Here is a 27,635-nt window from a genome sequence, read left to right as displayed (position 1 = left end):
GGTGCAGTATGTTTCGTGTCTGACCCTGAGCTGCCCCAGGGAGGAGGCATTGTGTGATGTCCGTGTGGGGTGCAGTGTGTTCAGTGTCTGACCCTGAGCTGCCCCAGGGAGGGGGCAGTGTGTTCAGTGTCTGACCCTGAGCTGCCCCAGGGCGGGGGCAGTGTATTCAGTGTCTGACCCTGAGCTCCCGCAGGGAGGGGACAGTGTGTGATGTCCCTGTGGGATTCACTGTGTTGACCTGGACCTGCCCTCATTCCTCCTGCTCCAGGGGCAGTCACGCTCCAATCAGTCTGAATTAATTGGAGGGATAGCGTCATCTACTGGACACCGGCGGTATTTCAGGACACATCATGTCTGGCTCCATCCCGGAGAAATCCAAAACCAACCTGCAGCTTCAATACATTTTATTGTCAATTGTTTAACAAACTTTAGCTCCATTTGTTGCAGCTTTCAGTATTTGAAAACCCTTCTGATATTTTGTATCAGTCTTAAAGGTAGAAGATACTAAAGCCATCCCAATAATAGATAACCATGGAGCTCTAGGGAAGGGGGAACTTAAAACTATCACTGACACTAAAGAAAAAGTAAGCGGTAAAATAATGGGACTAAAGGTGGACAAATCCCCTGGACCAAAGGTGGAGAAGTCCCCTGGAACTGACGGCCTGTATCCTTGGGTCATAAAAGAAGTGGCTGCAGAGATAGTGGATGCATTGTTTGAAATCTCCCAAAACTCACTGGATTGTGGAGAGGTCCCAGCGGTTTGGAAAACCAGAAATTTAACACCGCTATTTAAAAAATGAGGGAGACAGAAAACAGGAAACTATAGACTAGTTAGCCTAACATCTGTTTTTGGGAAAAAGCTGGAGTCCATTGCTAAGGAAACTAGCAGGACATTTGGAAAAGCATAATACAGACAAGTAGAGTCAGCATGGTTTTAGGAAAGGGAAATCATGTTTGACAAATTTGCTGGAGTTCTTTGAGGATGTAATGAGCAGGGTAGCTAAGGGGGAACCAGTGGAGGTGGTGTATGTGGATTTCCAGAAGGCTTTCAATAAGGCGCCATATAAAAGGTTACTGCTCAAGATTAAAGTTCACGGGTTTGGGGTTAATATATTAGCATGGATAGAGCGTGGGCTAACTAACAGAAAACAGATAAATGGGTCATTTTCCGGTTGGCAAACGGTGACTAGTGGGGTGTCGCAGGGATCGGCCTCAACTATTTAAAATCTATATTAATGACTTGGATGAAGGGTCTGAGTGTAATGTCGCCAAGTTTGCTGATGATACAAAGATGGATGGGAAGCAAATTAGAGGAGGACAAAAACAATCTGCAAATAGATGTAGACAGGCAAAGTGAGTGGGTTAATATTTGCCAGATTGAGTATAATGTGGGAAAGTGTGAGGTTATCCACTTTGGCAGGAAAAATAAAAATACAATTTATTATTTAAATGGAGAGCTATTACAAAATGCTGCAGTACAGAGGGACCTGGTTGTCCTTGTATGTGAAACACAAAAAGTTATCATGCAGATAAAGCAAGCAATTATGAAGCCAATAGAAATGTTGGACTTTATTGCAAGGGGGATGGAGTATAAAAGCAGGGAAGTTCTGCTACAACTGCACAGGGTATTGGTCAGACCACACCTGGAGTACTGCGTACAGTTTTGATCTCATTTCAGGAGGGATATGCTTGCATTGGAGATAGTTCAGAGAAGCTTCACTAGTTTGATTCCTGAGGTGAAGGGGTTGACTTATGGGGATAGGTTGAGCAGGTTGGTCCTATACTCATTGGAGTTTAGAAGAATGAGAGGTGATTTGATTGAAACATATGATACCGAGGGGACTCGACAAGGTGGATGCCAGAGAGGATGTATCCACTTGTAGGGAATCTAGAACGAGGGGGCATAGTTTAAGAATATGGGATTTAGAACTGAGATGAGGAGAAATGTCTACTCTCAGAGGGTCGTAAATCGGTGGAATTCTCCGCCCAGAGAGCTGTGGAGGCTGGGTCACTGAATATATTTAAGGTGGGGATAGACAGACTTTTGAACGATAATGGAGTGAAGGTTTATGGGGAGTGGGCAGCAAAGTGATCTTATTAAATGGTTTAGCAGGTTCGAGTGGCCAATGGCCTACTCCTATTGCTATTTCATATGTTTTTTAAAGAGTGAATTAGAGACGCAATCACAATCAGTATTATTTTTTATCTGACCATTTTCCCGTTGATTAATTTGTCAAATATCCAGAATATTATACTCCAGCCCAGTTCTAGGGGGAATCAATATCAGCAGAAAGAAAGCCCAACTGTCAGAATGGACTCGATTCAGTCTGGGACAACAGTAGAATCCAAACCCTGCAGTCACTTGTGAACTCGCTGGTGCCTCAGCAGGTGGGATGAAGAAGTGAACCCCTTCCCACACTCAGAGCAGGTGAATGGCTTCTCCCCACTGTGAACTCGCTGGTGTGTCAGCAGGGTGGATGACTGAGTGAATCCCTTCTCACACTGAGAGCAGGTGAACGGCCTCTCCCCACTGTGAACTCGCTGGTGTGTCAGCAGGCTAAATGACTGAGTGAATCCCTTCCCACACTCAGTGCAGGTGAATGGCCTCTCCCCACTGTGAACTCGCTGGTGTGTCAGCAGGTGAGATGACTGAGTGAATCCCTTCCCACAATCAGAGCAAGTGAACGGCCTCTCCCCACTGTGAACTCGCTGGTGTGTCAGCAGGTTGGATGACTGAGTGAATCCCTTCCCACAATCAGAGCAAGTGAACGGCCTCTCCCCACTGTGAACTCGCTGGTGTGTCAGCAGGTGGCATAACTGAGTGAATCCCTTCCCACACTCAGAGCAGGTGAACGGCCTCTCCCCAGTGTGAACTCGCTGGTGTGTCAGCAGGTGAGATGAGGTAGTGAATCCCTTCCCACAATCAAAGCAAGTGAACGGCCTCTCCCCAGTGTGTTCTCGCTGGTGTGTCAGCAGGTGGCATAACTGAGTGAATCCCTTCCCACACTCAGAGCAGGTGAACGGCCTCTCCCCAGTGTGAACTCGCTGGTGTTTCAGCAGGTTGGATGACTGAGTGAATCCCTTCCCACAGTCAGAGCAGGTGAACGGCCTCTCCCCAGTGTGAACTCGCTGGTGTGTCAGCAGGTTGGATGAGGTAGTGAATCCCTTCCCACATTCAGAGCAGGTGAACGGCCTCTCCCCAGTGTGAACTCGGTGGTGTGTCAGTAGGTGGGATGACAGAGTGAATCCCTTCCCACAGTCGGAGCAGGTGAACAGCCCCTGCCCAGTGTGACCTCGCTGGTGAGTTGCAAGATGGGATGAGGTAGTGAATTCCTTCCCACACTCGGAGCAGGTGAACGGCCTCTCCCCAGTGTGAACTCGCTGGTGTGTCAGCAGGGTGGATGACTGAGTGAATCCCTTCCCACACTCGGAGCAGGTGAATGGCTTCTCCCCAGTGTGAACTCGCTGGTGTGTCAGCAGGCTAGATGACAGAGTGAATCCCCTCCCACACTCGGAGCAGGTGAATGGCCTCTCCCCAGTGTGAACTCGCTGGTGCCTCAGCAGTTGGGATGACTGAGTGAATCCCTTCCCACAGTCAGAGCAGGTGAATGGCTTCTCCCCAGTGTGAACTCCCTGGTGTGTCAGCAGGCTGGATGACTGAGTGAATCCCTTCCCACAGTCGGAGCAGGTGAACGGCCTCTCCCCAGTGTGAACTCGCTGGTGTTTCAGCAGGTGGGATGATGTCGTGAATCCCTTCCCACATTTAGAGCAGGTGAATGTTCTCTCCCTAGTGTGAGTGCGCCAATTAACTTCCAGCTCAGACGAGTAATTGAATCTCTTCCCATAGTCCCCACATTCCCACGGTTTCTCCATGATGCGGGTGTTCTTGTGTCTCTCCAGGTGGGATGGTCAGTTGAAGCCTCGTCCACACACACAACATGTGTACGGTTTCTCCCCGCTGTCAATTGTGTGATATTTTTGCAGGCTGTGAATCTGGCTAAAGCTCTTTCCGCAGTCAGTGCACTGGAACACTCTCACTTGGGTGTGTGTGTCTCGGTGCTTTTCCAGTCACACTGATGTTTGAAATCTGTTCCCACAGACAGAACAGACAAACATTTCTCCTTCCACATTCAAAGGCCGATGATATTCAGGTCCTGATGAATCGAGTGAATCCGTCAGATCTTGACGAATGTTTGATTTGATTTTCTCGTCTGTAAATCCTGCCCCTCGAATACTCTGGAAAAAGAGTTTACAAAAATCATTACTGCAAGTAAAGGACATTAATTCACAACCGACAATTTTAGATTGTATGGAACATTCTTTCCTCTCTTGTTCCTCCAAAGCAGTAAATCCCCACCCCATACACTCTTCCCCGTCACTGTCCTGAAATTCAAACACATCGCACGTCTGAAGGTAGCTTGTCCTATGCTCCTAATTATCATCACTAACTCTGGCTGGGTTCAGTTCTACACTCACTGGGCCTACTCACTGGTTCCCCACCCCTGAAGGTGCTGACTCTGGCTGGGTTCAGTTCTACACTCACTGGTTCCCGTCCCCTGAAGGTATGGATTCTGGCTAGGTTCAATTCTACACTCACTGGTTCCCCTCCCTGAAGGTGCGGACTCTGGCTGGGTTCAGTTCTAAATTCCCTGGTTCCCCTCCCCTGAAGGTACTGACTCTGGCTGGGTTCAGTTCTACACTCACTGGTTTCCCTTCCCTGAAGGTGCGGACTCTGGCTGGGTTCAGTTCTAAATTCCCTGGTTCCCCTCCCATGAAGGTACTGACTCTGGCTGGGTTCAGTTCTACACTCACTGGTTCGCCTCCCCTGAAGGTGCGGACTATGGCTGGGTTCAGTTCTAAATTCCCTGGTTCCCCTCCCCTGTAGGTACTGACTCTGGCTGGGTTCAGTTCTACACTCACTGGTTTCCCTTCCCTGAAGGTGCGGACTCTGGCTGGGTTCAGTTCTAAATTCCCTGGTTCCCCTCCCCTGAAGGTACTGACTCTGGCTGGGTTCAGTTCTACACTCACTGGTTTCCCTTCCCTGAAGGTGCGGACTCTGGCTGGGTTCAGTTCTAAATTCCCTGGTTCCCCTCCCCTGAAGGTACTGACTCTGGCTGGGTTCAGTTCCACACTCACTGGTTCCCCTTCACTGAAGGTACGGATTATGGCTGGGTTCAGTTCTACACTCACTGGTTCCCCTCCCCTGAATGTACTGATTCTGGCTGGGTTCAGTTCTACACTCACTGACTTTCCTCGCTCTCGCTCAATCCCAGAGGGTGCTGACTCTGGCTAGGGGCAGTTAACATAAGATAAGAAATCGGAGCAGGAGTAGGCCATTTGACCCCTCGGGCCTGCTCTCCCATTCAATAAGATCATGGCTGATCTCATCACTTCCCTGCCCGCTCCCCATAACACTTTACTCCATTATTGCTCAAAAATCTGTCTATCTCTGCCTTAAAATGTTTTCTGGAACTGTGCAGGAGTTAATATTGGACAGAAACAGTCCAAGATTAGTTTAATTACAGAAAAACACTCGGTCACTGAGAGTAATACTGAAGTGGATAATCAAATGGCTGTGGGGAGGGAGGAACTTAATACAATCACTATCACTAATGAAGTAGTACTCGGTAAAATAATGGGACGGAAGGCAGGCAAGTCCCTTGGACCTGAGGGTCTGAAGAGAAGTAGCTGTAGAGATAGTGGATGCATTGGTTGTAATCTACCAAAATTCACTGGATTCTGGGGCGGTCCCAGCAGATTGGAAAACCGCAAATGTAACGCCACTATTTAAAAAAGGAGGCAAACAAAAAGCAGGAAACTATAGACCAGTTAGCCTAACATCTGTCGTTGGGAAAATGCTGGAGTCCAATATTAAGGTAGCAGTAGCGGGACATTTAGCAAAGCATGATTCAATCAAGCAGAGTCAGCATGGCTTTATGAAAGGGAAATCACGTTTGACAAATTTTCTGGAGTTCTTTGAGGATTTAATGAGCAAAGTGGATAAGGGGGAATCAGTGGATGTGGTGTATTTGGATTTCCAGAAGGCATTTTATAAGGTGCCACATAAGAGGTTACTGCACAAGATAAAAACTCATGGGGTTGAGGGCAGTATATTAGCATAGATAAAGGATTGGTTAACTAACAGAAAACAGAGAGTCGCGATAAATGTGTTTTATTCCGGTTGGCAAATGGTGACTAGTGGGGTGCCGCAGATATCGGTGCTGGGTCCTCAACTATTTACAATCTATATTAATGACTTGGATGAAAGGACCGAGTTTAATGTAACAAGTTTGCTGATGATACAAAGATGGGTGGAAAAGTAAATTGAGGACAAAAAAATCTACAAAGGGATAAAATTGCAAAGTGCTACAGGACAGTGAGATCTGAGGGTGTTTGTGCATGAAACACAAAGTTAATATGCAGGTATAGCAAGTAACCAGGAAGGGAAATGGAATGTTGGCCTTTATTGCAAGGGTGATAGAGTATAAAAGCAGAGAAGTCCTGCTACAACTATACAGGATATTGGTGACACCACACCTGGAGCACTGCATACTATTTTGGTCTCCGTATTTAAGGAAGGATATACTTGCATTGGAGGCAGTTCTGAGTTTGATTCCGGAGATGAGGGGGTTGTTTTATGAGGATAGGTTGAGCCGATACATGTTGGAATTCAGAAGAATGAGATGTAATTTTATTGAAATATATGATCGACAAAGTGGATGCAGAGAGGATATTTCCACTCATAGGGAAACTAAAACCAGGGGGCATAGTCTCAGAATAAGGGGTCGCCCATTTAAAACTGAGATGAGGAGAAATTTCTTCGCTCAGAGGGTTGTAAATATATTGAATTCTCTGCCTCAGAGAGCGGTGGAGGCTGGGACATTGAATAAATTGAAAACAGAGATAGACAGTTTCTTAACCGATAAGGTGTTTTGGGGAGCGGGCAGGGAAGTAGAGCCGAGTCCCTGATCAGATCAGCCATGATCTTATTGAATGGCGGAGCAGGCTCCAGGGGCCAAATGTCCTACTCCTGCTCATATTTCTTATGTAATAAGGAGATAATAACCCTGAGACTGTTAACAGGGATTGCAAACCTGGGACTGTACATGGGGATTCTAACCCTGGGAGTGAACAGCTCTGGGGTTTTCCTGTTACAATTGTCTGGGACGTAAACCGTAAGCTTAGCACTGAGCAGCGCCTTCAGGAGAGATGTTGAGAAATCCGAGGTGATGAGTGAGAATAAAATAATTAAGTTGTTGCTTTACCTAGGCGGCCCGGTTGGATGCAGACACTGGTGCAGCTCACTTTGCTCCTGCACCAAGATGGCCACGCATGCGCTTTGCTGCTCATTGAATCAAGATGGCGGAGCGCTGACCTTGACTTCCTGTATAAAGATGGCCACCATTACCCTAGGCCTGTGACCGGGAGAAAGCCCCGAGGTTGCAGCAGCCGGTATTCCGGTTATTATTCCGGGCTTCCTTGCGGGCACTAGTTGTTTATGAAGCCTCCCCGGTTACCCGCAAGTCCATTACTCCACTCCGCCCTGCTGAAAACGGGCTCTTTCACGCAGCAGATGTTCACCGTGTCCGCTCCGCCATCACACGCGCCGCGCATGGTCCGAACACAGCCAGGTCCCGCGCCTGCGCACTGGGCTGCTGTTGTCTGCGCTCGGCACATTCTCCCCCGCCGGGAATGCTGGGTAAATACACCGCCATTGAAAGGCCGCGTTGGTGAATTGAAGAGGATTTACTGGGATTGAAAGGTTGCATTAGAGGGAGCAGCATGTGGCGACGCGGTCCCGGCCTGCAAGACCATCAGCAGGCCTGGGCCATCAGAGGGAGCAGTGTGCGGCGGCATACGAGAGCGACGGCTGCGAAATCAGGTCGCTCATTGCAGTGCGGGCAGGCACAGCAGGAGAGGCGAAGGAGCAAGAGTTTGTCGAAGGAAGTGACCGGGGCCCAGGAGAGGCGTGAGTTTGGGACCCAAAAGAGTCGAGGGCCCAGGGGCAGCACGGGCCAGCCCACACTGCGATATATGTGCGCGCTCGGTCCGTGCAGCAGAGCTGGTCTCCAGTCGTCTTGGGTAATTCTTGCCACTGGACCAAGACCTAGCTCTGTCAAGCCCTTGTGCTGGCTGGTGTGCAACGGCCACCACACATTAAAAAAAATCCACGCACAGGCATCTTCCACCCTTCAGGATGTAATTCGGGATCTGGAATATTAGGTCCTTCATTGAAACACCTGTGAACTTATTCCTTTTTGGCGTGGAAACAAGTCATCCTCGCTTTGAGGGACTGCCTATGATGGAGACTCTGATTGCAATGGGCACTGAACCATGTTCATTCTGGTAGTTAGACCTTGTTTCTGCTGCTCTTCATAACCCCTGTACCTGAGCTGGAGATTAAGGTTCTGTATAAATAGTGAATAAATCAGCTTGTTTCAAACACCATGTGTCGAATATTTGATTTCTCCATAATAAGAGGAGACTAATTAATGTTTCCTTCCCTTCCATTTTGGGCCTTTTCTTACTCTAGATTATTACACTTCTCACGCAGTTCATCTTTTACCACATCAAATCCCAAACTTGTTTCGTTTGAGTCTACGGCTTGTGGGTGTCATGGACTGAACTGGTGTGTCTCACTTTACACTCATTTGACATTCCTTTCAACCAACCCTTGAAAGAACTATTTTGCTTAAGACTGGAAATCTGTTATTTTCTGTATTGTTTAACGATTTTTGAATGCAGTTAGTAGAACTCCACACATATTGCATGTGATCGCCTTTGAAATGTTCTGATCTTTGTAATTTCCTTTGCTAATTTTGATGGGTTAGTTGATTATAATTACTTGTTACTAACATACCTTGCAGTATTTCTTACATCAAAATAATTGTTTAAATACTTCCTTTATCAGGTCTTTAGTTCTTCCACTGATCTCTGTATCCTCTTGTGGGGGAATCTAGAACAAAGTGGCATAGTCTGTGAATTAAGGGGTCACCCATTTAAAATGGAAATGAGGAGGAATTTCTTCTCTCAGAGGGTCATGAATCTTTGAAATTCTCTATCCCAGAGAGCAGTGGAGGCTGGGTCATTGAATATATTTAAGTTAGAGATAGACTGATTTTTGAAAGGTAGCGAAGTCAAGGGTTATGGGGAGAGAGCAAGGAAGTGGAATTGAGGCCAAGATCAGATCAGCCATGATCTTATTGAATGGCAGAGCGGACTCAAGGGGCCTATTTCTGCTCCTATTTCTTATGTTCTTGGCCTTTGTTAGGGGCTGCGTTTAGATGTAGGTTTAGGGGTTAGTGGGTGTGGTTTGTGGTTATTTGTTCGGATTGGGATAGTAATAGTATATTTGGCTTAGGATATAGTGATTAACTTAGAAAGCACTTTTGAAAATAAAAATGTCACTGGACGTGCCCTTTTCCATTTCATGTTTTTAACCTCTCACAGGCGAGTCACAAAACAGCCTCACAATGTGTTCATTCAAGGAATCTTCTTTCCTGCGCAAGCCTCATTTCCTCCCTTCTTTCACACCGCTACATTTCTCATAGAAAAATAAATTAGTGACATTAGATTTGGGGATTTTGGGACAACAGACAGATACAGTTGTTGTGCTGGTTACATCTAATCATCAACCTGCCTGAAAAGGGCTTCTGACAATAATCTGTCACCAGGCCCACCAGTCGCCATGTGATTCCAGCATCATATCTTCATTCATTACCCACCCTTCACCCTAACGAGAGCTGCTTTCACCTGCGCACTCCCCATACTGAGGCTCTCTAATTCATGAGCACAGCAGAAACACCAGCACGGACTGGTTCGTCCGAATGGCTGAGCCCGCTCCCCCGCCCTGACTAAGATGGCGGCTGCTGGGTACACTCCCCCCTCCGCCCTGACCAAGATGGCAGCCGCTGAGTACACTCCCCCCTCCGCCCTGACCAAGATGGCGGTCGCTGAGCCCGCTTCCCCGGGCGCTCAATGAGCGGGCCTGGAACCGGGGGGCAAACACAGGGCCTGCGTGCTGTGATTCGGGGCCTGGGGCCGAGCCCGGGTGTGTATGAAGCAGATGGTGCGGAGTGTTGTCTCTCGGGCCTGGGCCCGCACTCGGGCTGTGTGAAGCCCGCGTCCCCCCGGGTTTATTAACCCAGGGAACTATTTGTTCTGCACTTTTCTGACTGACAGGCGACAAGCACCCCCCACCCCAGAGAGCTGTGGAAGCTGGGTCATTGAATAAATTTAAGACAGACATAGACAGTTTCTTAACCGATAAGGGGTTATGGGGAGGGGGCAGGGAAGTGGACCTGAGTCGCTGATCGAATCAGCCATGATCGTATTAAATGACGGAGCAGGCTCGAGGGGCCGTATGGCCGAATCCTGCTCCTATTTCTTATGTTCTTTATGTCAAGACCCGCCACCCCAACCGAATCATTCCATGCAGGTGTTGCCGAGAAGCAGGACTGGGGAGGCATGCTCTTGGACTGGAGTAAGGCATTTTGGCTGGGGGAGGCATGCACTGGGACTGGGGTAAGGCAGTTTGGCTGGGGGAGGGATGGACTGGGACTGGGGTAAGGCACTTTGGCTGGTCCTTGCTGACTTCTGGGGAGCACTGTCCTGTTTTGCTTCAGGAAGTCAAAGTGGATCAAGTTACAATTTGAAAAGTCAGTGCGACCTAGGGATGGGCTGTTCCAGTTACACATTCCAGTGAAACTTCAGGGTGTGGCTTAGCCTCCAAGGAGACCAATCAGAGACAAAGGGTGGAGCATGGTGGCCATTTTTGCAGCACAAATAAGTGCGTCCTTTATGAACCCGCTCCCTCGCACTGCTCATCTCTCATCCCCTGCCTCACCCACGGCGCATGCTCAGCTCACACTGCCCAGCTGAATGATGACAGCTTCCAGCCAATAGGAAGAGCGGGGGCAGGGCTGGAGGACCGGCAGGCAGTTGGTCATCCAACCAATCAGTGTGTGTGAGGGGCGGGTCTTGCACCCACCCCCCCCCCCCCCCAGTGGGCGGGGCTGAGTAAGGATCTGCTTTATTGGCTGAAACTCTGCTCCACTGTTAAAGCTGGTTTCTCTCAAACTGCAGGAGTATACTGGACCTTTCTGTTGTGGCTTTAAACAGATGGAACCCTGTGAGGTGGAGGAAACATTGCAGCATTTGGTAGTGACAGGGATCCATTCAGGCCGGACAGCCGGTATTATTTCAGGAAATAACACGTGTAGTTGTTTCTGTTTAAACAGATGAAACCCTATTGTGGAACAACCACGCTTCTTGTGTCCTGGTCAACCATGTGTGCAACAAGTGTCGTCATCTGGAGGAGCTCGAGCTCCGGGTTTCGGAGCACCTTTCAGGGGATCGTCAACTCACAGCATAAGAGTGTGCAGGCAGAGAGGGAATGGGTGACTGCCAGACAGACATGGAGGGCCAGGCAGGTAGGGCAGGAGACGTCGAGTGCATCTCATTGTCTAAACTGGTGGTTCCTTAGGGAGTACGACCAGAGCCAGGTCCAAGGCATCATGGGTGGCTCAATTATAAGGAGGAGGGCGGAGGGGGTGGTGCAATATTGAAAGTGGTTTCAACAGTTACAGGACCAGACAGTCCTTTCTGCGGCCGCTGACATAACTCCAGGATGGTAGGTTGTCTTCCTGGTGCCAGGGTCAAGGATGTCATTGAGAGGCTGCAGGACATTCTGAGGGGCGAGTGTGAACAGCCAGATTCCTGAGCGGATGGGGACTGTACAAGCCGGAAAAGGTCACACCTCAACAGGGCCTGTACCATTATCCTCCCTGGGGGGTTTGCTAATGCTGTTGGGGAGGGTTTAACCTTGCTTGCAGGGGGATGGGAACCTGAGTGAGATTCAGAAGGGAGAGAAGCAAATCTTGGAAATGGGAGCAGAAAATGCATCAGAGTTTGGAAGGCAGTGGAAACAAAGGCTAGAAAATCGACAATAAAGGAGTTTGGCATTGCTTAATGGTATATACCACAATGCAAGAAGTCTTGGGAATAAGGCAGATAAGCTGAGGTGTTGTTAGAGCAGTGAAGAGGGATGATATGTCAGAAGGATCATCAAATGAGGCCATATGTGTTGAACTGATGAACATCAGATTGGCATCACGGAGACATGGCTCCAGGTTGACCAAGGCTGGGAACTCAACATCCAAAGGTACTCAGCATTTGGAAGGATAGACAGAAAGGAAAAGGATGCGGGGTGGCATTGCTGGTTAAAGAGGAAATTAATGCAATAGTAAGGAGGGACATTAGCCTGGAGGATGTGGAATCAGTATGGGTGGAGCTGCGGAATTCCAAAGGGCAGAAAACGCTAGTGGGAGTTGTGTACAGACCACCAAACAGTAGTAGTGAGGCTGGGGACAGCATCAAACAAGAAATAAGGGATGTGTGCAATAAAGGTACAGCAGTTATCATGGGCGACTTTAATCTACATATTGATTGGGCTCACCAAACTGGTAGCAATGCGGTGGAAGAGAATTTCCTGGAGTGTATTAGGGATGGTTTTCTGGACCAATATGTCAAGGAACCAACCAGGGAACTGGCCATTCTAGACTGGGTGATGTGTAATGAGAAGGGACTAATTAGCAATCTTGTTGTGCGAGGTGCGAGACCCCTTGGGAAAGAGTGACCATAATATGGTAGAATTCTTTATTAAGATGGAGAGTGACACAGTTAATTCAGAAACTAGGGTCCTGAACTTAAGGAAAGGTAACTTCGCGGTTATGAGGCGTGAATTGGCGAGAACAGATTGGCAAAGGATACTTAAAGGGTTGACAGTGGATAAGCAATAACAAAGATTTAAAGATCACATGGCTGAACTTCAGTAATTGTACATCCCTGTCTGGAGTAAAAAATAAAACGGGGAAGGTGGCTCAACCATGGCTAACAAGGGAAAGTAAGGATAGTGTTAAAACCAAGGAAGAGGCATATAAATTGGCTAGAAAAAGCAACAAACCTGAGGACTGGGAGAAATTTAGAATTCAACAGAGGAGGACGAAGGGTTTAATTAAGAGGGGGAAAATAGAGTACGAGAGGAAGCTTGCAGGGAACATAAAAACTGACTGCAAAAGCATCTATAAATATGTGAAGAGTAAAAGATTAGTGAAGCCAAAGGTAGGTCCCTTGAAGTCGGATTCAGGTGAATTGAAATGGGGAACAAAGAAATGGCAGATCAATTGAACAAATACTTCGATTCTGTCTTCACGAAGGAAGACACAAATAACCTTCCGATTGTACCAGGGGACAGTAGGTCTAGTGAGAAGGAGGAACTGAAGGATATCCTTATTAGGTGGAAAATTGTAATAGGAAAATTGATGGGATTGAAGGCCGATAAATCCCCGGGGCCTGATAGTCTGCATCCCAGAGTACTTAAGGAAGTGGCCCTAGAAATAGTGGATGCATTGGTGATCATTTTCCAACAGTCTTTGGACTCTGGATCAGTTTCTATGGACTGGAGGGTAGCTAATGTAACACCACTTTTAAAAAAAGGAGGGAGAGAGAAAACGGGTAATTATAGACCGGTTAGCCCAACATCAGTAGTGGGGAAAATGTTGGAATCAAACATTAAGGATGAAATAGCAGCGCATTTGGAAAGCAGTGACAGGATCGGACCAAGTCAGCATGGATTTCTGAAAGGGAAATCAAGCTCGACAAATATTTTGGAATTTTTTGAGGATGTAACAAGCAGAGTGGACAAGGGAGAACCAGAGGATGTGGTGTAGTTGGACTTTCAAAAGGCCTTTGACAAGGTCCCACACAAGAGATTGTTGTGCAAAATTAAATCACATGGTATTTGGGGTAATGTACTGACATGGATAGAGAATTGGTTCGCAGACAGGAAGCAGAGAGTCGGGATAAACGGGTCCTTTTCAGAATGGCAGGCAGTGACTACTGGGGTGCCGCAGGGTTCAGTGCTGGGACCCCAGCTATTTACAATATACATTAATGATTTGGATGAGGGAATTGAGTGTAATATCTCCAAGTTTGCAGATGACACTAAGCTGGGTGGCGGTGTGAGCTGTGAGGAGGACGCTAAAAGGCTGCAGGGTGACTTGGACAGGTTAGGCAAGTGTGCAAACGCGTGGCAGATGCAGTATAATGTGGATAAATGTGAGGTTATCCACTTTGGTGGCAAAAACACGAAGGCAGAATATTATCTGAATGGTGGCAGATTAGGAAAAGGGGAGGTGCAATGAGACCTGGGTGTCATGGTACATCAGTCATTGAAAGTTGGCATGCAGGTACAGCAGGCGGTGAAGAAGGCAAATGATATGTTGGCCTTCATAGCTCGGGGATTTGAGTATCGGTGCAGGGATGTCATACCGCAGTTGTACAGGGCCTTAGTGAGGCCTCACCGGGAATACTGTGTTCAGTTTTGGTCTCCTAATCTGAAGAAGGACATTCTTGCTATTGAGGGAGTGCAGCGAAAGTTCATCAGACTGATTCGCGGGATGGCATATGAGGAGAGACTGGATCGACTGGGCCTGTATTCACTGGAGTTTAGAAGTATGAGAGGGAATCTCATAGAAACATATAAAATTCTGACAGGACTGGCCAGGTTAGATGCAGGAAGAATGTTCCCGATGTTGGGGAAGTCCAGAACCAGGGGACGTAGTCTAAGCCATTTAGGACTGAGATGAGGAGAAACTCCTTCACTCAGAGAGTTGTGGAATTCTCTACTGCAGAGAGTTGTTGATGCTAGTTCATTGGATATACTCAAGAGGGAGTTAGATATGGCCCTTATGGCTAAAGGGATCAAGGGGAATGGAGAGAAAGCAGGAATGGGGTATTGAAGTGACTGATGAGCCATGATTTTATTGAATGGTGGTGCAGGCTCGAAGGGCCAAATGGCCTAATCCAGCAGCTATTTTCTATGTTGCTTTGTGCATTAATTGTAAAGCTGTCTATTTTAGTGACTTGCGCCTTTCTAAAATGTCTCCCTCTTCTTGATGATCCATTTGATTTTGATTTGGAAAGCCTTCATAATTGTGCAGTGCGACGAAGGTTTTGTTTAAAGGTGGAGTAAAATGTGTTTTAAAATATTATTTCTAACCCTCCCCCAACCCACCCCCCCAAAAAAATGTTAGAACTCTCTGCAATATTGATTTAGAAGTTCCCAAGTTTTATCCTTATTCTGGGCTGTTAATTGATCTCAGCGAAGGCAGCAGTTCATGGGGTATCATTTTCCTCAGTAACACTGGGCTAAATATGAGCAAAAATTAGCCAGAACCCTGCTCTTGATACTGATCCAGTGACCTCAACTGGGAAGTGTGTGGATGTTATTTGAGGGCAGGATTGGATTCGGCTCTGATGCCTACCACAGTGGAAATTTCTATCCTGTATTAAAGTAACAAGATTTGTAACCTCCATTTTCAGGGTATTAGAAGGGGAAGATCTACAGCTGGGAAACTCAAACCAAACATCACGTCAAGATTTGAGAGATTCACCGGATTCATCAGGATCACCTTATCAGCCTTTGGAAAAACACCAATCACAGTGGGGAGAAACAGGACACATGTTCTGAGTGTGGATGCACCTTCAACCAATCGATTAGCCTGTTGGACTCGTGTGCTTAGCTGACTCAACACTGTAAATGTGGGGACAATGGGAATAGATGCAGATGCGCGTTGGGTGAAAACACATCAGGGAGAGACCATTTACCAACTGAGTGTGGAAAGAGATTCAGTCTCTCATCTCACCGACTGACATTCGAGAACTTAGAAAACAGATTTCCTCCTGTGAGTATAGAGCTGGGTTATTGGGCTGTGATGTTTTTACTTGTTCATCTTCTGGACTGTAATCCTTTGCCACTTATTTGACATGATCGGTTTACTTGTACATTTTTTTAAAATACATTTACTGAGTGTATTCAAATTTAAATTAAAACCAGCTTTGCAGACGTAAAGATTAGAGATAGTAAGGGCGTAGTTTATAGGCCCCCAAATAATAACTTCACGGTGGGGCGGACAATAATCAAGGGAATAATGGAGGCATGTGAAAAAGGAACGGCAGTAATCATGGGGGATTTTAACCTACATATCGATTGGTCAAATCAAATTGCACGGGGTAGCCTTGAGGAGGAATTCATAGAATGCATACGGGATTGTTTCTTAGAACAGTATGTTACAGAACCTTCAAGGAAGCAAGCTATCTTACATCCGGTCCTGTGTAATGAGAAAGGAATAGTAAACGATCTCCTAGTAAAAGATACTCTCGGAATGAGTGATCACAGTATGGTTGAATTTGTAATACAGATTGAAGGTGAGGAAGTAGTGTCTATGCTTAAACAAAGGGAACTACAGTGGGATGAGGGCAGAGTTGGCTAAAGTAGACTGGGAACACAGACTAAACAGTGGAGGACTTTAAAGGAGCTCTTTCATAGTGCTCAACAAAAATATATTCCAGTGAAAAAGAAGGGCGGGAAGAGAAGGGATAACCAGCCGTGGATAACCAAGGAAATAAAGGAGAGTAACAAATTAAAAAACAATGTGTATAAGGTGGCCAAGGTTAGTGGGAAAATAGGAGATTGGGAAAATTTTAAACGACAGCAAAGAATGACTAAGAAAGCAATAAAGAAAGGAAAGATAGAGTACGAAAGTAAACTTGCGCAAAACATAAAAACAGATAGTAAAAGCTTTTACAGATATATAAAACGGAAAAGAGTGACTAAAGTAAATGTTGATCCCTTAGAAGATGAGAAGGGGGATTTAATAATGGGAAATGTGGAAATGGCTGAGACCTTAAACAATTATTTTGCTTCGATCTTCACAGTGGAAGACACAAAAACCATGCCAAAAATTGCTGGTCACGGGAATGTGTGAAGGGAGGACCTTGAGACAATCACTATCACTTGGGAGCAGTGCTGGACAGGCTAATGGGACTCAAGGTAGACAAGTCCCCTGGTCCTGATGAAATGCATCCCAGGGTATTAAAAGAGATGGCGGAAGTTATAGCAGATGCATTCGTTATAATCTACCAAAATTCTCTGGACTCTGGGGAGGTACCAGCGGATTGGAAAGCAGCTAATGTAATGCCACTGTTTAAAAAAGGAGGCAGACAAAAGGCAGGTAACTATAGGCCGGTTAGCTTAACATCTGTAGTGGGGAAAATGCTTGAAGCTATCATTAAGGAAGAAATAGCAGGACATCTTGATAGGAATAGTGCAATCAAGCAAACGCAACATGGATTCATGAAGGGGAAATCATGTTTAACTAATTTACTGGAATTCTTTGAGGATATAATGAGCATGGTGGATAGAGGTGTACCGATGGATATGGTGTATTTAGATTTCCAAAAGGCATTCGATAAGGTGCCACACAAAAGGTTACTGCAGAAGATAAAGGTATGCGGAGTCAGAGGAAACGTATTAGCATGGATAGAGAATTGGCTGGCTAACAGAAAGCAGAGAGTCGGGATAAATGGGTCCTTTTCGGGTTGGAAATCGGTGGTTAGTGGTGTGCCACAGGGATCAGTGCTGGGACCACAACTGTTTACAATATACATAGATGACTTGGAAGAGGGGACAGAGTGTAGTGTAACAAAATTTGCAGATGACACAAAGATTAGTGGGAAAGCGGGTTGTGTAGAGGACACAGAGAGGCTGCAAAGAGATTGAGATAGGTTAAGCGAATGGGCTAAGGTTTGGCAGATGGAATACAATGTCGGAAAGTGTGAGGTCATCCACCTTGGGAAAAAAAAACAGTAAAAGGGAATATTATTTGAATGGGGAGAAATTACAACATGCTGCGGTGCAGAGGGACCTGGGGGTCCTTGTGCATGAATCCAAAAAAGTTAGTTTGCAGGTGCAGCAGGTAATCAGGAAGGCGAATGGAATGTTGGCCTTCATTGTGAGAGGGATGGAGTACAAAACAGGGAGGCCCTGCAGCAAATGTATAGGGTATTGGTGAGGCCGCACATGGAGTACTACGTGCAGTTTTGGTCACCTTACTTAAGGAAGGATATATTAGCTTTGGAGGGGGTACAGAGACGATTCACTAGGCTGATTCCGGAGATGAGGGGGTAACCTTATGATGATAGATTGAGTAGACTGGGTCTTTACTCTTTGGAGTTCAGAAGGATGAGGGGTGATCTTATAGAAACATTTAAGATGATGAAAGGGATAGACAAGATAGAGGCAGAGAGGTTGTTTCCACTGGTCGGGGAGACGAGAACTAGGGGGCACAGCCTCAAAATACGGGGGAGCCAATTTAAAACCGAGTTGAGAGGGAATTTCTTCTCCCAGAGGGTTGTGAATCTGTGGAATTCTCTGCCCAAGGAAGCAGTTGAGGCTAGCTCATTGAATGTATTCAAATCACAGATAGATAGATTTTTAACCAATAAGGGAATTAAGGGTTACGGGGAGCGGGGGGGTAAGTGGAGCTAAGTCCACGGCCAGATCAGCCATGATCTTGTTGAATGGCGGAGCAGGCTCGAGGGGCTAGATGGCCTACTCCTGTTCCTAATTCTTATGTTCTTATGTTATGCTTGATTTAAACATCGAAGGTGAGATAGATGCTTTGGGCACATGCTAAGTCCTGTAGCTGAAAGAGATTAACAGACTGGATTTTGTGTTTCGTGATCCTGGGCATGTTAGTTATCCCTACCCTGGACACCAAGGCAAAGAGAGGCACTCTGGACGCGATGGGGAACTGGGCCTTGTCCCCGAGAGTAACCAAAAGGTATCAGAACTGAAATAATCTCGAGTTAGAAAGGAGAAAAGGTCCAAAATGTAACAGGACATCAATTAGTCTCCTCTTATCATGGAGGTAACACATATTGACACATTAATATTTTGATATTTGAAATAATACAAACTCCAGCCCAGTTTTAGGGGTTATTAAGATCAGCAGAAACAAAACCCAACTGACAGAACGAACATCATGCAGTCAGGATGCGATTACCAGCAGTAATAATAGTAGAACTCAGCCCCTGCAGTCACTTGTGAACTCGCAATTCAGATGACTGAGTGAATCCCTTTCCACACTTCCCAGTGTGAACTCGCTGGAGTTTCAGCAGATCGGATGACTGAGTGAAACCCTGCCGACACATGGAGCAGGTGAACGGCCTCGCTCTGGTGTGACTGCGATGATGAATTTCTAGATCAGACTGGGAACTGAATCCCTTCTCACAGTCCATACATTCCCACAGCTTCCCCATGATGCGGGTGTCCTTGTATTTCTCCAGGTTGGACGATCAGTTGAAGTTTCGTCCACACACAGAACACGTGTAGTTTTTCCCCGCTGTGAGTGGTGCAATGTTTATCAGGCTGTGTAACTGATTGAAGTTCTTTCCACAGGCAGTGCAGTGGAACACTCTCACTTGGATGTGTGTGTGTCTCGGTGCTTTGCCAGTCACACTGATGTTTGAAATATTTTCCCACAGACAGAATAGACAAACATTGCTCCTTCCACATTCAAAGGCCAATGATGTTCATCATTTCCAGCTGACATGGTTGGGTTCAGTTCTGCATCCTCTGTGTGCAGAGTGAGAATAAAATCAATCAGCTGCTGATTTTCTCTGCTGGTCACTGGGCCCTTTTTGCTGGCCCAATAGGGTGAGCCTGTGCTGGCACAATAGGGTGAGCCTGGGCTGGCCCAATAGGGTGAGCCTGGGCTGGCCCAATAGGGTGAGCCGGGCTGGCCCAATAGGAGGAGCCCAGGCCCAGGGTCACCAGACGACTATCAGCACAACAAGGCTCCCTTTCAGGGGCCACTGACCTGGGCACAAACATGTGACCAATCAAACTGACAGACACCATGAAGCCCCGCCCACCCTTTGTCCCTGCACAAAGGGCCACGTATGCGCCGCGAGATCCGCCCTGACCAATATGACGGCCGCTGCACCCACTCTCCCCACCCACTCGTCCTGACCAAGATGGCGGCCGCTGAGCTCGCTCCCCCGCGCTGACCAAGATGGCGGCCGCTGAGGCCGTTCCCCCGGGCGCTCACTGAACGGGCCTGGAACCCGGGGGCAAACACGTGTTGTGATTTGGTGCCTGGGGCCGAGCCCGGGTGTGTGTGAAGCGGATGGTGCGGAGTGTTGTCTCTCGGGCCTGGGCCCGCACTCAGGCTGTGCGAAGCCCGCGTCCCCCCGGGGTTTATTAAACCAGGGAACTATTTGTTCTGCACTTTTCTGACTGACAGGCGACAAGAATCTACAACTCGGGGCATAGTTTCAGAATAAGGGGCTGCCCATTTAAAACGGAAATGAGGAAGAATTTCTTCTCCCAGAGGGTCGTGAATCTTTGGAATTCTCTGCCCCAGATAGCTGTGGAGGCTGGCTCATTGAACATATTTAAGGTGGAGAAACAAAAATTTTTGAATGATAAGGGAGTCAATGGTTTATGGGGAGCGGGCAGGGAAGTGGAGTTGAAGCCAAGATCAGATCAGCCATGATATTGAATAGCGAAGCGGGCTCGAGGGGCCAGATGGCCTACTCCTGCTCCTATTTGTTTGTCTTATGTTCTTATGTCCTTCCTATCCACTCCATCTGGGACCCTCATAATTTCATACACCTCAATTAAGTCTCCCCTCAGCCTCCTCTATTTCAAAGAAAACAACCCCAGCCCATCCAAACTTTCCTCAGAGCTAAAATTCTTCAGTCGAGGTAACATCCCCGTGATTCTCCTCTGTGCCCTCTCCAACGCAATCACATCTTTACTGTAATGTGATGACCAGAACTGTGCGAGTACTCCAGCTATGTCCTAACTTGTGTTTTACACAGTTTAGCATCACCTCCAGAGGGAGATGGGAGTCTGGAACTTACTGCCTGAAAGAGTAGTAGAGGCAGAAACCCTCATCGCATTTACAAAACTACTTGGATATGCACTAGATGTGCCGTAACCCACAGGGCAACAGACCAAGAGCTGGAAAGTGGGATTAGGCTGGATAGCTGTTTTTCAGCCACACAGACACGATGGGCCAAATGTCCTCCTTCTGTGTTGTAAACTATTACGATTCCATGGCACTAATCTCCTCCTGTCCGCTATAAACCAACCGCTGTCACAAACACCAATCTCCCGTCTGCTATAAACCAACCATCATCATCACAGGCAGTTCCTCGGAGTCGAGGATGACTTGCTTCCACATTAAAAATGAGGTCTCCGATGTCTATTAAGTCCAATGTGGAAGCTAGTCTCTGTCGCAGGTTGGACAGACAGTGGTTGAAAGTACGTTGATTGAAGTGCCAGTTTGTTGAAGTGCTTGGGTTGTCGTGCGCTCCTTCCGTCGTATGCGCTTGGTCTCCGTTTGCTGCAGGTGAAGAGATGCGAAGTGTTCAACGCACTCACGGATTATTCGCTTCCATTTTGAGTGATCTTGCGCCAGGGATTCCCAGGTGTTGGTGGGGATGTTGAACTTCTTCAAGGAGGCTTTGAATGTATCCTTGAAGCGTTTCCTCAGCCCCCCTGGGGATCGCTTGCCGTGACGAAGCTCCAAGACCGCTTGCTTTGGGAGTCTCGTATCGAGCATGTGGACGTGGCCCATCCATCATAGCTGATAGAGCGTGGTCAATGCTTCAATGCTGAGGATGTTGGTATTCGCAAGAACAGATGTTGGTGCACTTATCCTGCCAATGGATTTGCAGGATCTTCTGCAGGCAGCGTTCATGGTACTTCTCCAGTGCTTTCATGTGTCTGCAACGAGACCTGGGTGTCATGGTACATCAGTCATTGAAGGTTGGCATGCAGGTACAGCAGGCGGTTAAGAAAGCAAATGGCATGTTGGCCTTCATAGCGAGGGGATTTGAGTACAGGGGCAGGGAGGTGTTGCTACAGTTGTACAGGGCCTTGGTGAGGCCACACCTGGAGTATTGTGTACAGTTTTGGTCTCCTAACCTGAGGAAGGACATTCTTGCTATTGAGGGAGTGCAGCGAAGGTTCACCAGACTGAGTCCCAGGATGGCGGTACTGACCTATCAAGAAAGACTGGATCAACTGGGCTTGTATTCACTGGAGTTCAGAAGAATGAGAGGGGACCTCATAGAAACGTTTAAAATTCTGACGGGGTTAGACAGGTTAGATGCAGGAAGAATGTTCCCAATGTTGGGGAAGTCCAGAACCAGGGGACACAGTCTAAGGATAAGGGGTAAGCCATTTAGGACCGAGATGAGGAGGAATTTCTTCAACCTGTGGAATTCTCTACCACAGAAAGTTGTTGAGGCCAATTCACTAAATATATTCAAAAAGGAGTTAGATGAAGTCCTTGCTACTAGGGGAATCAAGGGGTATGGTGAGAAAGCAGGAATGGGGTACTGAAGTTGCATGTTCAGCCATGAACTCATTGAATGGCGGTGCAGGCTAGAAGGGCCGAATGGCCTACTCCTGCACCTATTTTCTATGTTTCTATGTATAGCCCATGTCTGAGAAGCATGTGTGAGAGCAGGTATCACGACTGCTCTGTAGACCATGTGCTTTATGCCGCTTTTATGATTCTGCTCTTCAAACACTCTATTCCTTAGGCGACCAATTGCTGCGCTAGCACACTGAAGGCGGTGTTGGACCATGTCACCATTATCTGCCCTTGTTGACAGTAGGCTCCCGAGGCATGGAAAATGATCCATGTTGTCCAAGGCCACATCATGGATTTTGATAATCCAGAGGGCAGTGCTGTGTGGCAGGGGTCAGGTTGATAGAGCACCTTTGTTTTACGGACGTTTAGTGTAAGGCCTATGCTCTCAGACGCTATGGTGAACTTGCTGACGATGGTTTGGAGTTCGTCCTCTGAGTGAGCGCAGACGCAAGCATCATCTGCATATTGTAATTCGATGACAGAGGATGGCATGACCTTGAACAGTTTCCCGTTTGTTCTGTAGATTATCTCCACTCCAGCGGGAAGCTTACTGACGGTGAAATGTAGCATTGCAGCAAGGAAGATCGAGAAGAGCGTCGGTGCAATGACACAGCCTTGCTTCACTCCGGTTCGTACATGAATTGGGTTTGTGGTGGATCTATTGGTCAGGATCACGGCTTGTATGTGATCATGAAGCAAGCGGTGGATGGTGACAAATTTTTGAGGACAGCCGAATTTGAAGAGTACACTCCATAATCCCTCACGGTTGACAGTGTCAAGGGCCTTGGTCAGGTCAAAGAAGGTTGAACCAGCCCCACAGTCACTGACACCAAGCTCCTCCCATGTGATATAAACCAACCCTTGTCACTGACACCAAGTGGACTGGGAAAATATGTTAAAGGGTAAGACTGTAGAAACACAATGGCAAACATTTAAGGAGATATTTCATAACCCTCAGCAAAGATTTATTCAAGTGAGAAATAAAGATGCTAAGAGAAGGATGAACCATCCCTGGCTAACTAAGGATGTAAAGGATGGTATCAAGTTGAAAAAAAAGGCATACAATGTTGCGAAGGACAGTGGAAGGCAGAGGATTGGGAATTTTTTAGAAACCAGCAAAGGACTATAAAAATGATAAAGACAGAGAAGATATCATATGAGAGCAAGCTAGCAAGAAATATAAAAACAGATAGTAAGAGCTTCTACAGGTATATAAAAAGGAAATGAGTAGCTAAGGTAAACGTTGGTCCCTTAGAGCATGAGACTGGAGAATTAAAAATGGGAAACATGGAAATGGCAGAGATTTTGAACAAATAATTTGTATCGGTAGAGGACACTAAAAACATCCCAATAGTCAAAGAGATATTGTGGGTGGGGGGGACACTTAAAAGTCACTATCACCAGAGATAAAGTACTAATCAAACAAATGGGACTAAAGGTGAACAAGTCCCCTAGACCCGAGGACATGCATCCTTGGGTCTTAAAAGAAGTGGCAGCAGAGATAGTGGATGCATCGGTTGTAATCTACCAAAATTCCCTGAATTCTGGAGAGATCCCAGCGGACTGGAAAACTGCAAATGTAACACCCTTGTTCAAGTAAGGAGGGAGACAGAAAGCAGGAAACTGTAGACCAGTTAGCCTACCATGTGTCATTGGGAAAATACTGGAGTCCATCATTAAGGAAGTAGTAGCAGGACATTTAGCAAATCATATTGCAGTCAAGCAGAGTCAGCATGGTTTTATGAACGGGAAATCATGTTTGACAAATTTGCAGTTGTTTGAGGATGTAATGAGCAGGGTGGATAAAGGGGAACAGTTGATATCGTATCTTTGGATTTCCAGAAAGCATTGATAAATTGCCACACAAAAGGTTACTGCACAAGCTAAGAGCTCACAGGGTTGGGGGTAATATATTAGCATGGATAGAGGATTGGCTAACTAACAGAAAACAGAGAGTCAGGACAAATGGGTCATTTTCAGGTTGGAAAACTGTAATTTTTGGGGTGCCGCAGGGATCAGTGCTGGGGCCTCAACTATTTACAATTGATATTAATGACTTGATGAAGGGACCAAGTGTAACGTAGCCAAATTTGCTGATGATACAAGGATAGGTGGGAAAACAAGTGTGAGGAGGACGCAAAGAATCTACAAAGGGATACAGATAGGCTCAATGAGCGGGCAAAAATCTGGCAGATGGACTATAATGCAGTAAAATATCAGGTTATAATAAAAAAGCAAATTATTATTTAAATGGGGATGGATTACAAAATGTTGTAGTACAGAGGGATCTGGGGGTTCTTGTACATGAAACTCAAAAGGTTAGCATGCAGATACAGCAAATAATCAGGAAGGCAAATGGAATGCTGGCCTTTATTGCAAGGGGGATGGAGTATAAAAGTAGGGAAGTCCTGCTACAACTGTACAGGGCGTTGGTAAGATCACACCTGGAGCACAGTTTTGGTCTAGACTTGTCTCCAGTTCCGTGCTGAGGGGATTGCTACACCAGACGGGAGGCGCAACATTTGGGGACACTGATTCCCCACCAATTCCCATTCCCCTTCTTTCTGGTGGATAATGAAGGGGCCACTGTGTGTAATGTGCAAGTCAGTAAGAATTGTCAGCAAGCTCTTTCTAATTGGAGATATTATTCAGTGGAAACTTTCACACACTATTGTAAATTTTGTACAAAGATCAATTTAGAATTAAAGTAAAAGATCATAATTTTATTGCAAACTGAATTTCTGTTGTGAGTCACTGAATTAAGGGGAAAGATAACACACATGGACACTGCAGCCCCGAGAACACAATCAGCAATATATCCAGAATATTAAAGTCCAGCCCAGTTATAGAGTTATTAACATCAGCAGAAACAAACCCCAACTGTCAGAATGAACATGGTTCAGTCGGGATGTGATTAACAGCAGCAATAACAGCACATTCCAACCCCTGCAGTCACTTGTGAACTCGCTGGTGTCTCAGCAGGTGGGATGACCGAGCGAATCCCTTCCCAGTCGGAGCAGGTGAACGGCCTCTCCCCAGTGTGAACTCGCTGGTGTGTCAGCAGGTGGGAAGAATGAGTGAATCCCTTCCCACACACGGGGCATGTGAACGGCCTCTCCCCAGTGTGACTGCGTCGATGAATTTCCAGCTCAGATGGTGATCTGAATACCTTTCCACAGTCACCACATTCCCACAGTTTCTCCATAGTGGGGGTATCCTTGTGACTCTCCATGGTTGGATGATCAGTTGAAGCCTCGCCCACGCACACAACACATTTAGAGTTTCTCCACGCTGTGAATGGTGCGATGTTTTTTTAGGTTGTGTAACTGGTTAAAGCTTTTTCCACAGGCAGTGCACTGGAACACTCACCTGGGTGTGTGTCTCGGTGCCTTTCCAGTCACACTGATATTTGAAATCTTTTCCCACAGACAGATCGGACAAAAATTTCTCCTTCCACTTTGAAAGGCCGATGATATTCAAGTCCTGCTCTGTGAGATCTTGATGCGATGTTTGGTTTGTGTTTCCTGTCTGAAAATCTCCCCTTCTAATATGCTGCAAAAGGAGATAATAAAACTCATCACTGTCAGTCCAAGACAGAAATTCAGAATAGGCACATCGAGGGGCCTAGTTTTGACAGGAGTTGCTCCTATTTTCTTGGGGCAACTAGTTTTTTTTGGAGTACCCACATTTAGTTTGCTCCAGTTTCAGTCAGTTAGTTTAGTTTCTTTTTAGTTCAGTTTTTTTCCCCCAAAAGGGGCGTTACCAGCCACGTGTGCCTGTTTTGGACATTTAAGAAAGTTTAGACAGCGAAAAGTTACTCCAAACTAACTTAGGCCTGAGTAAGTGTCCACTTTTGTACAATCAGAAAAACCTTGCGGACACTTTAGAAATCAGGCGCAGGTAGCAAGAAATGGGGGGGGGGGAGGGGGAAGGAAAGTTAGAGGGAAGTTGGAGGATTTTACAAAGCATTAAACACTTCACTTAAAAATAAAGAACCATCATCAATAATACATGATCAATAAATCAATCAATAAAAAATAAAAAATAAATTAAAAAATCAATAAATAAAAAATTTAAAGTTCCTACCTCACCTACTGCAGCACCTATCTGTTCGGGAGCACCAGGAGCCATCCAGCAGCACACAGCCGCACACTCAGCCGTGCCTGCCTGCCTGATGACATTTTCAAGGGGAATAGTTCGGGCGGGGCCCGCCGCCGGCGGAACTCTTGGAGGTGCACCGTTCTGTGGGCCAGTCGAAACTTGGCCCCCTAGTTTCCATGGAACATTCTTTCCTCTCTTGTTCTTCCAAAGCTGTAAATCCCTGTCCCACACATTGTCCCTCCTGCTGTGCTGAAATCCAAACCCATCACACATTTCTAGACTGTTTCTCCTCCACTCCTAGTTTTCACCACCAATTCTGGCTGGGCTAAGAAATATACTCACTGGTACACTTCCTTCACCTCAAGGAGTGGACTCTGGCTGGGTTCACTTGTACACCCACTGGTTCCCCTCCCCCGAGTGGGTGATTCTGGCTGCGTTCAGTTCTACACTCACTGGTTCCCCTCCCCTGAAGGTACTGACTCTGGCTGGGTTCACTTCTACACTCACTGGTTCCCCTCCCTCTCCCTCCCCTGAACATGCCGATTCTGGCTGGGTTCAGTTGTACACTCATCAGTTTCTCTCCAATATGTGACTCATGTGCCCAATGTTCATGTGTGAACCTCGACAGTGAGTGTCAACAGGCTATTCCACTGTCCTCACCTGAGGCCTCACACGTGCATTTTCCAGCAGGGTCACTGGGCCCTCCTCACAATGGCTCAATTTCTAAACGATAAAGGGATAATGGATTATAGGGGCGGGCAGGGAACAGAAGAACATAAGAAATAGGAACAGGAGTAGGCCGTATGGCCCCTCGAGCCTGCTCTGCCATTCAATAAGATCATGGCTGATCCCATCATGGACTCAGCTCTACTTTCTCGCCCACTTCCCATAACCCCTTATCGTTTCAGGAACTATCTCCTTCTGTCTTAAATTTATTCAATGTCCCAGCTTCCACAGCTCTCTGAGGCAGCAAATTCCACAGATTCACAACCCCGAGAGAAGAAATTCCTCCTCATCTCTGTTTTAAATGTTCGGCCCCTTATTCTAAGATCATGCCCTCTAGTTCTAGTCTCCCCATCAGTGGAAACATCCTCTCTGCATCCACCTTATCAAGCCCTCTCATAATCTTCTAGGTTTCGATAAGATAACTCCTCTCATTCTTCTGCATTCCAAAGAGTAGAGGCCCAACCTACTCAACCTTACCTCTTAAGTCACGTCATAATCCCCGGAATCAACCTA

General features: G+C 46.7%; 1 protein-coding gene across 4 annotated transcripts in view; it reads right to left on the bottom strand.

Moving 5' to 3' along the window:
* Window positions 1-395: 395 nt before the first annotated feature.
* The window catches only part of LOC139273358 (zinc finger protein 271-like), a 39,075-nt gene continuing 11,835 nt past the window's right edge, over window positions 396-27,635 (bottom strand). For 2 of the 4 annotated variants that reach the window (XM_070890187.1, XM_070890184.1), the window contains exon 3: window positions 396-4,236. In XM_070890187.1, the coding sequence (XP_070746288.1) occupies window positions 2,359-3,873 (1,515 nt within the window). In that variant the 5' untranslated portion in view covers window positions 3,874-4,236 and the 3' untranslated portion in view covers window positions 396-2,358. Of the gene's footprint in view, window positions 4,237-7,265; window positions 7,602-25,535; window positions 25,848-27,635 lie in introns of those variants that run through there. The other 2 variants (XM_070890186.1, XR_011595081.1) reach the window with 2 other exon arrangements.

Source organism: Pristiophorus japonicus, chromosome 9 (genome assembly GCF_044704955.1).
Source record: "Pristiophorus japonicus isolate sPriJap1 chromosome 9, sPriJap1.hap1, whole genome shotgun sequence".
Classification (NCBI taxonomy): domain Eukaryota; kingdom Metazoa; phylum Chordata; class Chondrichthyes; family Pristiophoridae; genus Pristiophorus; species Pristiophorus japonicus.
This window is presented reverse-complemented; position numbering and strand designations above follow the sequence as displayed.